Source organism: Arvicanthis niloticus, chromosome 29 (genome assembly GCF_011762505.2).
Source record: "Arvicanthis niloticus isolate mArvNil1 chromosome 29, mArvNil1.pat.X, whole genome shotgun sequence".
In the NCBI taxonomy this organism is placed as follows: Eukaryota; Metazoa; Chordata; class Mammalia; order Rodentia; family Muridae; genus Arvicanthis; species Arvicanthis niloticus.
In genome coordinates, this window is record NC_133437.1 from 24206432 (window position 1) to 24220944 (window position 14513).

The window sequence follows — 14513 nt, forward strand, 5'->3', positions numbered from 1 at the left end:
GCCTGTCAGTCTAAATCAGGGAGATCCCTATCTGAAAACATGCAGGGTAAAGGGCTGAAGAGACGGCTCAGCAGTCAAGAGTACTTGTTTCTTGTCTGGGTTATAATGCACTCCTTTAACAGCAACATGCAGAGGCAGAGGCAGGGAGGCAAAGAGGCAGAGGGGCAGAGGGGCAGAGGGGCAGAGGGGCAGAGGGGCAGAGGGGCAGAGGGGCAGAGGGGCAGAGGGGCAGAGGGGCAGAGGGGCAGAGGGGCAGAGGGGCAGAGGCATCTCTGTTGAGTCTGAGGCTGGAATGAACTTTATAGAGTTCCGGAACTGCTAAGAGTACGTAGGGAAACTCTGTCTAAAATTTAAAAAAAAAAAAAAAAGAGGAGAAGAAAGAAAGAAAGAGAGAGAAAGAAAGAGAGAAAGAAAGAGGGAGGGAGGGAGGGAAGGAGGGAGGGAGGGAAAGAAAGAAAGAAGGAAAGAAGTCGAGAACACTGTTTTTAAAGACCTGAGTTTATTTTTTGGCATGCACATGGTAGTTGACAACCATCTGTGATTCCAGTTCCTATAAAGAAAAAGCTATATCATGTAGAAAGTTTATAGTTAAGACAGTTAAATTATCCCATAATTTCAGTTAACTCAGTCATTCTGGATTTCTGACGGGGTTGAAAACTTACAGTCTCATAGCCAATCCTGGCTATTTACTTTGAGAGAAAAGATTTGAGAGGATGGTTTTCAGCTGACATTCATTCTAAAGCCAAGAAAAAAAGCCAGGTTCAGAACCAAGTCTTTTAGTTAGGAGAGATGACAGAGGTTCTGGATAGTCAACAAAATGATGGACTGGGTATTAGGTCTATCTCTTACTGACACAAATTGGTATAGTCATGATCTAATTGTATTTTGAGAGAAAAGTTTTATTTTAACAGGAAGGGTGATATGTAGGAGGAACTAGGGTGGGAGGAGTAAGGAGAGAAAGAGGAGCAGTAAGGAGAGGAGGAGGAGCAGAGGAGGAGGAAGAGGAGAGGAGGAGCCAGGTGAGGGAGAGAGAGAGAGAGAGAGAGAGAGAGAGAGAGAGAGAGAGAGAGAGAGAGAGAGAAAGATGAAGGCAGATGTTTGTGTGTCTCCGCCAGTCAAAGATAGTTGATATATCTAGGTTGGGTATTGGGTTACACTTCTGATTGATATTGAGCATTACCAAACTTAAAAAGCCTTTGATTGATACTTAAAAATATTGTATGAAAGCAAAAAGGAGAAGGGGGCATGGAATAGGAGTTTTCTAGGGAGAGAAAATGGGGAAAGGGGATGGCTTCTGAAATGTAAATAAAATACCCAATAAAAAAAGATTTTTAAAAATTAAAAAAAAAAAAAATAAACCAGAAGGAAGGTCCATGGGGGGAAAAAAAAGACAGTTAAATTAATATTAAAAAGAAAATAAGGCTGGAGGCATAGCACAACCGGCAAAGCAGCTGCCCCGAAAGCATGAAGTCAATGTTAGGAATTCACATAAAAAAGGCTGGGTATGGTGGCATGCATGGGTTCCCAGGGTTAGAGGTGGACAAAAGCTAATGGCTAGGGCTTGTTGACCAACAAGACTGGTCTATTTGGTGAAGTCCAGGCCAGTGATAGACTGTCTCAAAAGCAAAGTTGTATTCTGGCATAAACACACACACACACACACACACCAAAAAACAAACAAACAAACAAAATCCCCCACTAAATTATAGTGTGCACGCAAGGCTTTAAGGAAGGAAGGAAGGAAGGAAGGAAGGAAGGAAGGAAGGAAGGAAGGAAGGAGAGAAAGAGAGAGAGAGAGAGAGAGAGAGAGAGAGAAAATACAAGAGGGGAACACAGAAACATGTGGCTCCATGAGCTCAGGAAACAAATGTACCAATGAACAAATGGAATTAAACCAAATTATAGAGCTTCTGAAATGAAAGAAATAAAGTAGAACAAACTACAGAAGTACAGGAAATTGTTTGCAGCTATGTATCACAGTATGATTAATAGTGAAATACACAAACAATGTTTTCTGATTTGTCTGTGCGCCAGGAGGAAGAAAGCATATGTACCAAAGCATGTTTGAGTTCAGAGGACATCTTGCAAGAGTTTTCTTTCACCATGTGGGTTCTGGGGATCACACCAGATCATTGGGCTTGCAAACAAGTGGCTTTACCTGTTGTGCTACCTTGCCAGCCCATATACAGAATTGTTTAAAAGGTAGTTATGTAATCATACCTATAATCCCACTACTCAGGAGGCTGAGGCAGAAAGACTAAATAAACCCAAACCAGGCTACACAGCCAGACTCATATAGCTGTATGTACCCAGTGTCATAACATAACACCTGTCTCTGTACAACCAATATGCATTAACTTAACAACTAAATTAAAAGTAAACAACTGATCACAATAGGTTTTAACTTCTCAAAAGCACAATGGTTCAACAAAATTATGAAAAAATGCAATATCAAAACTACATCAAACTATCTTATCCCAGTCTAAATAGATTGAACAAAATCAAATAAAAGGCAAAACAAATAAATGCTGGCAATGATGTGAACAGACTTACACCCTACTAGTGGGAGTAGAAGTCAGCACACCCTTTACATAAACACGATGGGAGATCCTCAGAAATCTAAAGGTGGACCTACCTCATGAGCTACATACATGGCGGTCTGAAGGAAATCAAATCAACATGCAAAAGAAAATACCCAAATACCCATGTTTACTGCAATACTATTAGTACCAGTCAAATTATAGAAACTATGACATCAGGCCGAGTACCCATCAACAGATGAGTAGATATAGAAACTGTTATGGGCATGTACACACATGTGTGCATGTACACACACACAAACACACACACATGTGTACATGTACATACACACGCATACACGTTTACATGTACATACACACATATAGGTATTTGTTACTCAACCAAAAGGAAAAATAAAATTTGTGATACCAAAATATGAGCAGACCTGGAATGTTGTGTTATGTGAAATAACATATACATAGAAAAACAATCACATTTTTTTCTCATATGTAGACATTAAAAATAGAAACAAATCCTGCAAAAGCAGAAGGACTTTAGGGCAGATGACAGAGGGCAGAAGAGAGACCAGACAAGGTCAAGCGCCACCTTCACACATACAAACATCACAACGAGCAGCATTCACTTGTACTATTAACACAAACAAAAACCGTTAGTGTAGAGTTGAGTTAATACTTGACTCGTGCAGCACCTTTCTAACTGGTAGAAGGTTTAACTGTTTTACCTCAGGTCATCTCTTTCTGCTGTATTCCCAGATCTGACCAATATAGGTGCTGGCAGCAGAGAGCTTGGTATTAACTGCATGGAGGCATCAGTAAATCCTTCTGTTACATTAGTTGGGATTTCCACCAAAGTTAAAATGAATGCTTGTTCGTCTTCTCCATCTTGCTGTACGTTAGCAAATAGATTCACTGTCAAAGTTAAAAGTTAGCAATGAAAAGCTAAACTAAGAAATAGTACAAAATCATTATTTCATCTCTCAAATGATTCTCATAACTTACAATGCCAAAACTAAGTCAAAAAATAAAACACACCCCCGAACCCAAAAGCCTACACAGGTTATTTTGTGGGAAGCTTTTATAATTTTGAGTAAAACTGATAAACTTTACATTTATATTTTATAACTGCCATTGGCTTATTTTAAATTTCTGCTTTTCCCCCATAGTTACATGAAAGCCAGGTGTGGTGGAATGTGCCTGTAATGCTAGCACTAGGGAGACAGAGGCAGGAGGATTTCTGTGAGTTTGAGGACAACCTAGTCTACTTAGCAAGATCTAGGACACCCAGGACTACAAAGAAAAACCCTATGTAAAAAGAAAAAAAGGCTAAAATGAAGAACTCTACTACGCATTGTCTATGACACTTCGCTGCAAGCAGCCCTTCATACCTGTAACATCTCGAGGATTCATGTTTTCTCGTTGGGCTTCTGTATTAGATGGTACACTCTGCCATTAAAAAAAAAAAATTGAAAAGAAACTGAAACTTGAGAAAGTTTCTGAGAGTTTGACATACAGTAAAGAGACAGTGTCTCCAAGCTTACAGGCTTATCTTAAACAAACTTAAAATAGCCTGATTAAATTGTCAGATGTGATTATTCCATAATTTTTCAGTGTCAGGGTAGAGATCAAACTCAACTTTGTCCATGTTTCCAGTGCAGCAGACGCTTGAGTAGGTAACATCTCAGGGGAGACACACTGCTCTCTCTGCCTCCACTGTGGGTTGTTCCTGTTTTCCACAAACTACCAATAAACAGATTGTAACTTTCTAATGCATAGACTCTTGAGGCTTTTTTTTGAAACACACACTGCCAACAACTGACTCAAGCAAGTCTTGTCAAGGGACACCAAAGCTACTGATAAGGAGTGCTGGGTCTCACTGGACATATACCTTAAGAGGAAAAAAAAAAAATGTCCTTATAACCTATAAATCTCACAGATACCATCCTAGCCAAGTAATTAGGAAGTATCTCCACTATATGTCAAAGTCACATTATGCCACACAAAAGGAATGACAGACATTGCAATGCCTCTGTAGCAATGTAGACCTAAAACAACACTCACTGCTACTTCTTTGTAAGACATCTTTTTCTGAGTAAAGATATTGCTTATGACTACAACTCATATATATATATATATATATATATATATATATATATATATATATATATTACTTTTAAACACATCAAGTTTTATTATAGTTATTAATTTTTAAGGAGAAAGCTAGCTGAGTATATAAGTATTCATTACTCTCTGCTTTTGAAAAAGATTTTTATTTTTACCTATGTGTTTGTATGCATATATGCCATATATGTGGGTGCCCTTAGAAGCCAGAGCCAACTGATATGAGTGCCAGGAACCAAATTTGGACGCTTAGGAATACATATTCCTAACTGCTGAGACATCTCTCTAGCCCTCTATTAACTTATTTATGGTCTATGTGTTGTGATCCTTTTGTAAAGGTCAGAGGAAGACTTGAGGGAGGCCATTCTCTCTGTGGGTCTTGATTGGTGAAAATCACCTTACCCACCGAGCAGCTGCCATTAAGTTTTTAAAGAATGCAACTAGGACTGGTGTGATGGCTCATCAGGCCATCTGAGTTCACTGCCAGGACCTCCATAGGCAAATGGTATGTGCATGCATGTTGACATGTAGACACACACACACACACACACACACACACACACACACACACACAAAGTATCTATAATGATGAAGAGCCAGACAAAGAAAACAAAATTAACAATGAATCAAAAAAAAACAAAGTATGGGAAAGCTCTTATTTTTGTAACTTTATTCTAAGTCTGAAATTATTTCAAAGTAAAAGTTAAAAAGCAAAAAGTGGAGATGACATAGAAACAAATGCTGACACTGGATGCAGATAAAATCCCTACTTTCTACTTTAACAATAGGTGTAAAATGGTGTCACACCTAATTTTAAAATATGTTGCTTCTCTTTTAATAAGCTACTTTATTCTGTACTTTAAAGCTCAAGTACTTTCCTAGCCAAGGAACTTTTTAAAAACAATATTAATGCCTCTCCTTTCCAGAGACTAAATTGGTGGTGAGGACACCACCCAGGTCTGGTTCCAATCTCTAACACAGGACCTATCACACCAGGTATCAATTGAATATCAAACCATTCAATTATTTATGTTTCCCAAAGCTTTGTACCCCAGTGCTTCAGTGTCCAGCATGTAATAATAATATCTCAGTAAACATTTATTCTGTGAATGAAATAAAAAGATTCAGAGCTAAGATGTAAGAAAGTAATTTCTTAAGCTTTTGTAACAAAGCTGGATAACACTTGTATTTCTATGACAGTGTTTCTCAACCTGTCATTTAAAACCACTTTCACAGAGGATGTATATTAGATATCCTGACCCTAGATATTTACATTATGATTCATAGAAGTAGCAAAATTAGTTATGAAGTAGCAAAAAAATTATGGGGTCACCATGAAGAAGTGTATTAAAGGGGACTGCATTAGGAAGGCTGAGAACCGTTGTTCTGTGGCCTTGGAGAGGTCAAAGTCCAAAGACACAACAAACGTTCTATCATGCTGCTGTTTTTGTTTTTGAGACTAGTTTTTACAGAGCCAAAGCTGGCCTCAAGCTCCTGGGCTCCAGAGATGATCTTCCCTCAGCACAGGCAAGGGTCATCACACCCTGTCCACAGTCCACTCCTGCCAAGGTAAAACTAGAATTACAGATGTGAGGAGCTGGCTTAGGAGCTGGCAAGAAGCAGAAAGGGGGCTGACCAAAGAGCATTTGGGAGTCAGTGATGAAACTGATTAAATGAACTTACATGTATTTGGGAGGGTTTTGTTTGTTTTAAACACAAGGTCTTACTATGTGGAGCAAGGAGGCTTGGCATTCACAGAGACATGTCTACGTCTCCTTCTCGAGTGCTAGGATCAAATGTGTGTTTTGTTTTTTGAGATGGGGTCTTGCTATGTAACTCAGGCTAACCTAGTTCTTGTTATATAACCCAGGTTGACCTAAACTTGAGTCTCTTGTCTCTAACTCCTGAGAGGTGGGATTACAAGTGTGAGCCTCCACACAGGCGTAAATGGAGATAGGACAACAACAGCAGAGGTACTGCACTCTGCATCACTTTACCTCTGACACATGAAGCATGGGCACGCCGCTGTCATCAGGGCTTTCTTTGAGGGCTTCTTCAGCAGCACCAAGTCCCTGATCTGAATCAAGTGTGTGCTGCCCTATCTCAGATGAAGCAACTGCAGTGCCTGACATTTGAACCTCTTGCAAGTTCTCCTCATGATCTTCAATTCTGAAATAGTTTCAGTACATTATTTTAAATCGGTCAACCAAGCACAAAATTATTTTTAATACTAAGTATTATCATTTAATGTAATGTTTTCAACTTAAAAAATGTTAACTAAAATGGACTTCTGTGGCAAAAGCTAAGGCGCAACATAAAATGAATGCCAGCATCCCTTCCCTCCTTTACCTCACAGGCAGGATTTCTTCTTGAGAAACACTGGCCCCTTCAATATCATGCACACATAGCATCCGCTCCTGTTCCTTAGGCTCTGCTGTTGGAACTGGAGCAAGGCTTTTATCTTCTAATTCTACTGCTTTGGAATAATTTTCCTCAGTTTCTTTAAAAAAAAAAGGAGAGAGAGAGAGAAGGAAAACACACTTAATATATAGTTCAAAATACAGCTAAATCTCTATATTAGAAATATATTCTCTCTTACAAAAAATAGATTTGGTGACCCCTCCAAGATCCTCATACTCAACAATCAGCTAATTCACATGGCAGAAGAATGGGTTTGCCAAGACTTTTGAAAAGTAAAACATGATTACTGAAGCCTGCACTGCATAGATTTCATTCTTGGGTGACAAAGCAATTGCATCCCTATCTGTGCTAACAGTTCTATAGCATCATCATTAAAAGTAGTACTATAATTAAGGGCTGGTTGTGCTGGCTTCAGCAGCACATATAATTAAAGGCTGGCAAGATGGCATCAGCTAGCTAACAGTGACCACTACCAAGACTGAGTTCAATCCTCAGGACCCACACATGAAAAGGAGAAAACTGACTCCCACAAGTGGTCATCTGATAGCCTCACATCCTCTGTGGCATATGCACATACCTACACACACACATAGACACAGATGCACACACAGACATACACTCATACACACGCACATACACATATGCACACACACACACTCATACATACACATGTAATAATACATAATTTAAAAACTAATTACAAACCCATACCCAAAAGAGGATTAGAAATAAGCACAAAAGGGTCTGCCTAATAATTCCACTACACTGGATGTCCCAGAGAGGTGTCATTTGTGTGGCAGGTGAGGTGGCTCAGTGGATAATGGCAGTTGCCATCAAGTCTGTCAATCTCTGGTTCTCACACTGTGAAAGAACTGACTTCAGCAAGTTACCCTGTATCGTCACACACTGTCTTGGAGCGCTGTGGCTGTAATATACCTTTAATGTTTGTTTACCAGTTTGAGTCCCTGAGTTTAAATTCCAGCACCACTAAAAAAGTTAGATGTCTAGGAGGGGAGACTAAAATAGGAAGATTCTAAGTTCAAGGCCAGCCTAAACTACACAGTGGTTCCTAGTCAGCTTTGAATGCATAGTGAAATCCTGTCTTATGTGCATGAGATAGACATACAAACATCAGACAAACTCTCATAGATTGCTAGTTGAAAATATAAAGTCACGCAACTATTCTATTTTTAGTTTAACTGCCACATAACATATAAAAGTTGCCAGGTAAATAACTGATATCTTCTTGAAAATCATGTAACAGTTACTCCACAGCTGAAGCTCAGTGACAGTGTATGCTTAGCACGTGTCAAGGCCTCAATTCAACCCGAGCATGGGGGGAGGATGGGCAAAATAAAAATACTGCAGGACCCAGAAATTCTACGTTGTATGTATAAACCCAAGGGAAATAAGAACATCTATAAATGTTCATAGCAGCATTGTTCATTATAGAAAAGGGTGGATACATCCCACATGTTCACCAACAGATAATAAACAAAACATGGCATAGTTATGTGGAGAAGTATTATTTGGCAATAAAAAGAAACAAGGTCCAGTGACTAAAGGATCTGACCAAGAAAATGTGGCATCCTGTATGGTCGAGGGAGAGGAACAACTCCACACGGCTGTCTTCTGACCTCTGATTCCGCAGTCCCACGCTATACACACGACAGTAAGTTTTTAAAACTACTTTATACATGTCACCATATAAATGAATCCTGAGACACAATGCTAAGTGAAAACAGCAGGCTGAACTACATATCGTATGCTTCTATTTACATGGCATGTCTAGAATAAGCAAATGTACTAAGACAAATTGAGATTGGTGGTTGCTTAGGGTTGGAAAGTAGCTGCTGGCTGTGATAGTTATACAGTTTGGTGAACAGAACACCACTGAACTGTAAACTTTACATAGGTAAAATGTACTGCATGTGAATCATGTCTCAATAAACAAACACAATCCTTTTGTTCAGACAGCCGCTACCTCCAGAGTGCTGTAACGCAGGCGTGTTCTCACCACCCCTTAGAACATACATGTAAACAAAATACTGGCACACACAAATTAAACTTAGAATGATTTATCATTACAAAAGTCGCATTACCACTGTGAGCATGTGAAGGTCAGAGAACAACATGGTGGAGTCAGCTCTCTCTTCTACCTTTATACACGTTTCAGAGATCAAACTCGGGTGTATAGACTTGTAGGCAAGTGCCTTTACCCATCAAGCCATCCCATGGGCCCCAGAAAAGTATCTTTTGTCAATGTAATTTTCTAAGAGAAAAATTAAACTCACCTCTTTGAATTTCTACTTCTGTCCCTTTAGTTATGCAAACACTGGCAACTTCCTGCTGACCATCAAGCTCACTGATATCTAAAATCTTCTCAGAGTTTGGTTTGGGTGTAACAACCATACTCTCCACGCTCAAATGTGAAGCTGTATTCCTAGAAGGAAAAAGACACCAAGTTATCAGTGTGTAAGAGCCCCTTTGGTGTGTATGTCTAGTACTGATACAGTTAATACACCACCATTCAGATATCACATTATATGTAATTGTTTGCTTATCTGTCTGTTTTGACAAAGTATCAACATGACATGAGACTCCCCTAAAACTCAAACCACCTCTTGCTTCAGCCTCCAGAAGGCTGAAATTACAGATATGGTCCACCACAACTGGCAAAAGGTCATTTCTAAATGCTAAAATTAAAAAGTGGTTAAGTTTGCTAAGAGCCCCAAGAAGAAAATATTTATATAAACCTATTTCACTTAAGCTTCAAAGACACAGAAAACATACTGCTGGGCTTTACATGCAAACAAATGAGTGTCAGATGATCATTAATTTAACCCGTGAAGAATTAGCACTGTTTCTATACAGGCAATACAAGAAGCTAATAACTAAAGTGGTGCTGTCTGAGTCTTTGTTAATCGATGTTAAGATAACCTGGTTGGCAGCGTCTCCTCGGTCGCCTCTTCCATCACAGCAGCTTCTCCGTCGCTTTGTTCCTTCGATGCAATCTTGTTTTCTTCAAACAATGCATGTGACATACTAATGACAGGTGAACAAACTTCCTGATAGTCATGAACAATTTTTTGATTTACATTATCTGGACTAAAAGGACCATGACTTTTATCCTTTGAATGAACATCAGGAAATACACAAACTCCTACTGCAGAAGAAAACAGGAAATTAAAATTGACCCAATATCAATAGCTATCGGAATAAAATTCCTCAGCATTCAATAACTGTCTAATTTAATTTCAGTATTAAAGTTTGTTTTAGTAGGATCCAAATTTAATTTCATTATTTTACATTTCATTCAAGAATCTGACTTGTAATAAGCTTAATTATTCTTGTCACTAAATTTTTGGGGTACTCTAAGTAAAAAAATAGTCTTTGTTATTTTCAGTAACTAAACAATTTCAAAACAGGGTATCTTCATTTACTTGTTTTTGAAAATTGTACTTTTTAAAAATACTAGATATTTGTACCAGCACCACTGACATATTCCTCCTGAGAATGAAGCCCTGCCTGGAACACAAATTAGACACTCCTCTGAAATATGCACGGTTATGAATGTACAAGTCATCCAATGAAAGTGAATGCCAGATCAACCATTACCAGCCAAAACAACTGCCTGTAATACAATTAGCTATAGTTAAAGATAGTGAATGAAGGCTTCAGCTTTGGGGATAGGAGATTTAGCTCAGTTATAGAGCACTTGCCTAGCAAGCAATGCTCTGGGTTCAATACCTTATACTACAAAAATAAAAATTAAAATTATATATATATATATATACATATATATAGTTTTATGTTGGATTTAAGATTTAAGTTGACATTTCCTTTGGCTTCTTCCACTACTATAGAATAAATCATCTCAGTAACTATTTGCCCCTTTATAGATTTATAACACCATCTCAAGCAGGAATCCTTTTGCTAAAGAAATATCTATGTTTTTGATGCTACCATAGATTGAGGTTTTACCAGTTAACTATTTTACCAATTAACTATTCTGTGAATACAAATTACCCCCCACTCCGCATCTCTTTTACATCAGGCAAGCTTGGCTGGTCTGGAACTCACTACATAGACCAGGCTGATGCAAACTCAACAGAGATCTGCCTACTTCTGCTTCCCAATGGCAGGAGATTAAAGGCCATCTAGCCTAGCCAAATTATTGTATTTTTAGTTATGAGCTTAGCTACTTTTTAACAGCTGAAGCAGCTCTCCAGCCCCAAACTATTCTCAATAAGCCAACTGCAGCCTTTCAAAATTGCTGCCACTACACCTAAAGAGACTAAGTAAAATAATGAATGAATGATAATACAATCTCTTTTTATGAAAAACAACACCGACCATTTCTAACATTTCTAACTAAAGATGGAGGTTACTCAGCATGTAGGTCACCTTATTAACACATTATTAACACATTTTTAAAGGTTTTTTTCTCTGGGTAGGATTTATCTACCAGACTTACCATCACCCTGTCCAGGAATGATCTCTGACTGCAATACTATATCTCCCATTGTAAGTAAAGTTATGGCAGCTTCAGTGCTTCCATCACTGGGACCTTGAGGAGAGAGACCAACATTAAAACATCAACATGAATCTAGATGTCTCTTAGGAAAACTTTATGCTCAGATACCTGTCTTCTAGTAAGCATTTGTGACAGCCTTCACACCACTATCCCAGTACTCAAGTCACAGTCTGCTTATGTCGTACACTATGTATTTATAGCTCATCAATGCTGACGTTTACTCACATTAACTCTGTACAGCTCCAGAGAAAGCATCAGTGCTTCATTACTTAACACTGACTCTAGGCTCACCTTCTGAGTTAGGTTCTGAGAAGCTCAGGCTCCTGCCAACATGACAGGCTATTTCCTTGTTGTACATTTTAGCAGACTGTCCCATTTACCTATCATCACTGCTAATCATTACTATACAGCTAACCAAACAGTCTTAATCAATTCTTTGCTAACAGTTACCTGGTTCTTCTTGGCTCTGTTCACCTATGACCATTTCCTAAAAGAAGGAAAAACATGTTAAGTGTTTCCCCCAAACAAATATTCTGGTTTTGTTGTTGTTTTTAAACATTAACAAGTCTTTTCTTACAAGTCTTTCTGTGTTTTTAGTTATGATAGTAAATCTTTTCTTAATTTACGTTTATCCATAAAGGTTCACAAGAACAGAAATAGTAACTTACAGACCAAATTCTTTTGTATCTCACTCCTGATTTATTGGTCTCCTATTCTTAGATCTTCATAGTCATAATCCTTCATCTTTGGTCAAATCTGCTACCAATATTTAATCTAATAAAAACTAAAGTCTAGAGAAGACACAAACTTTCTCCACTGCGTGGTCAAAATTTAACAAATGTTAGTAAATGATGGGTGGACAGGAGACAGCTGTCCAGAGAGGAACACAAGGAGCTTCGCTGACCTGCTGCCCAGTACAACTGTCAAACATGACATAAAAATTAGCAAACTTTTATAGCCCTAGAATTGGTTGTTTGAGCAAAAACGAATAAGAAACAGCTATTCAGCAAGATCTGTATAAAACTGGTAGCTAAAACAGCATTTGTGAGACACAGATGCTCAATGCAGCCTTCCTTCAACTCAGAGAATCTAAGACTTTACCTAAGCTATTGTGGGCTCTCCCTGCCACAAGTGTCAGAAAAACAAGACTTCAACACCTAACACCATCATGATCATCAACAACAAAAACCCATGGATAATAGCTATTATAAATATGAACATAAACACATTTGAAATACTAGTAAACAACACAGAAACATATAAGCCATCCTCAGGGAAGTAGGTTTCCTTCAACACACAAAACCATTGTTAACACAACTTCTCAATATGGTAACTAAAAAATGTATACATCTGTAGCAATGCAAAAAATAAAAAACTCAAAACTACACATCACAAAGTCTAAAACCCTTTTCTGAGAAACACACAACAAATCAGCACAGAAGGGTTTCCTTAGCCTGAGAGAGATATCCTAAAAATCCCAACAGTTACCACTATACTTAACAACACAAGATCAACTGCTTTCCCCCTAAGACTATGACCAAATCAAGAATGTTCACTTGTAATCTGGGCACTGGTGGCACATGCCTTTAATTCCAGCACTCAGAAGGCAATGGCAGGTGTATCTCTGAGTTTGAGACCAGCTTGGTCTACAGAGTGCGTTCCACAACTGCCAGAGTTACACAAAAGAAAAAAAAATGTTCACTTGTACTATGTGTAAGAATTGATTTACAACAGAGGATCTAGCCAAGGCAATCATGTAAGAAAAGGAAATAAATCACACTCAAACTGGAAAGTATTATAAACTGAATTTCAAATTTCTGATACTATAATATCTTCCTTAGAAAAGGTCTATATAAATGTACTCAGTTTAAAACAAAACCATAGGATTGCCACAAATTCAATATGACAATGCCTCTAATTCAATGTGTCAATAATTAAGATAAAAACATAGGAAGATGTCATAAGCCAGCAGAAGCCAAGGCTGGAATGTCAAGAAATGACAAAGCATTACCAAATTCCATAAAATTAGGAAGGGATGGTTTCCTCCTCAGAGCCACTAGAAAAACCATTAGAAGAGGTGTGCATACATATATGCAGGCAAAACACTCACACACACAAAATAAAAACAAATGTAACTTTTATTGGTTTTTAAAGTCCATCTCTACTATAGTATTTATGATAATGCACTTAGTTTTGCATACTTACTGTAATTTATTTAATACAGACGTACGCCTCAGAACTGTGAGGTAAAAGTCTATGATGATATTGATACTTACTGATACTTATTGATACTTACTGTAATTTATTTAATATAGATGTAGGCCTCAGAACTGTGAGGTAAAAGTCTATGATGATATTGATACTTACTGATACTTATTGATACTTACTGTAATTTATTTAATATAGACGTACGCCTCAGAACTGTGAGGTAAAAGTCTATGATGATGTTGAGCTTTACCAAACAAATACAAAAATAAGTTTTACAGTCAAAAGTAAAACTCTTGATAATCTGCAAGTTTCAACTCTTCATAAAAACAGTTCCCCACATGAGAAAAAAACCTAAATGTTATGAAAATAACCCTGCACTGTTCGGGAGGTACACAGATGGAAGGCAGTATGCAAACACAGACACTCACAAATGATGACGCATACACAGACCTTTGCTGGTTGCACATCCCGAGTTGTCATGTCCACGTGTGAAAGCTGATGTTCAACAACAGCTACACATCTTACGTCTGCAGCGTCCATGGTTATCTCAAGCTGCCATAAGAAAGATCAGCATTTCAATTTGACAAATTACAAACATTAAAACACCTCATTTTCTATATTAACAAACAAAATTAAACATCAAAATGCAGAAATATACCACAGTTACAAAACTTAAAAACTGAATTACA

General features: G+C 38.0%; 1 protein-coding gene across 4 annotated transcripts in view; it reads right to left on the reverse strand.

Annotated features, from left to right (window-relative positions):
• Bdp1 (BDP1 general transcription factor IIIB subunit) overlaps window positions 1-14513 on the reverse strand; it is a 92817-nt gene that overhangs the window by 18616 nt on the left and 59688 nt on the right. For all 4 annotated transcript variants that reach the window (XM_076927281.1, XM_076927279.1, XM_076927280.1 and 1 more), the window contains exons 26-34: window positions 14275-14376; window positions 12067-12103; window positions 11557-11649; window positions 10020-10245; window positions 9374-9522; window positions 7008-7158; window positions 6656-6827; window positions 3926-3983; window positions 3263-3449 (exon numbers count right to left, since the gene is read on the reverse strand). In XM_076927281.1, coding sequence (XP_076783396.1) covers window positions 3263-3449; window positions 3926-3983; window positions 6656-6827; window positions 7008-7158; window positions 9374-9522; window positions 10020-10245; window positions 11557-11649; window positions 12067-12103; window positions 14275-14376 — 1175 coding nt within the window. The remainder of the gene's footprint in view (window positions 1-3262; window positions 3450-3925; window positions 3984-6655; window positions 6828-7007; window positions 7159-9373; window positions 9523-10019; window positions 10246-11556; window positions 11650-12066; window positions 12104-14274; window positions 14377-14513) is intronic.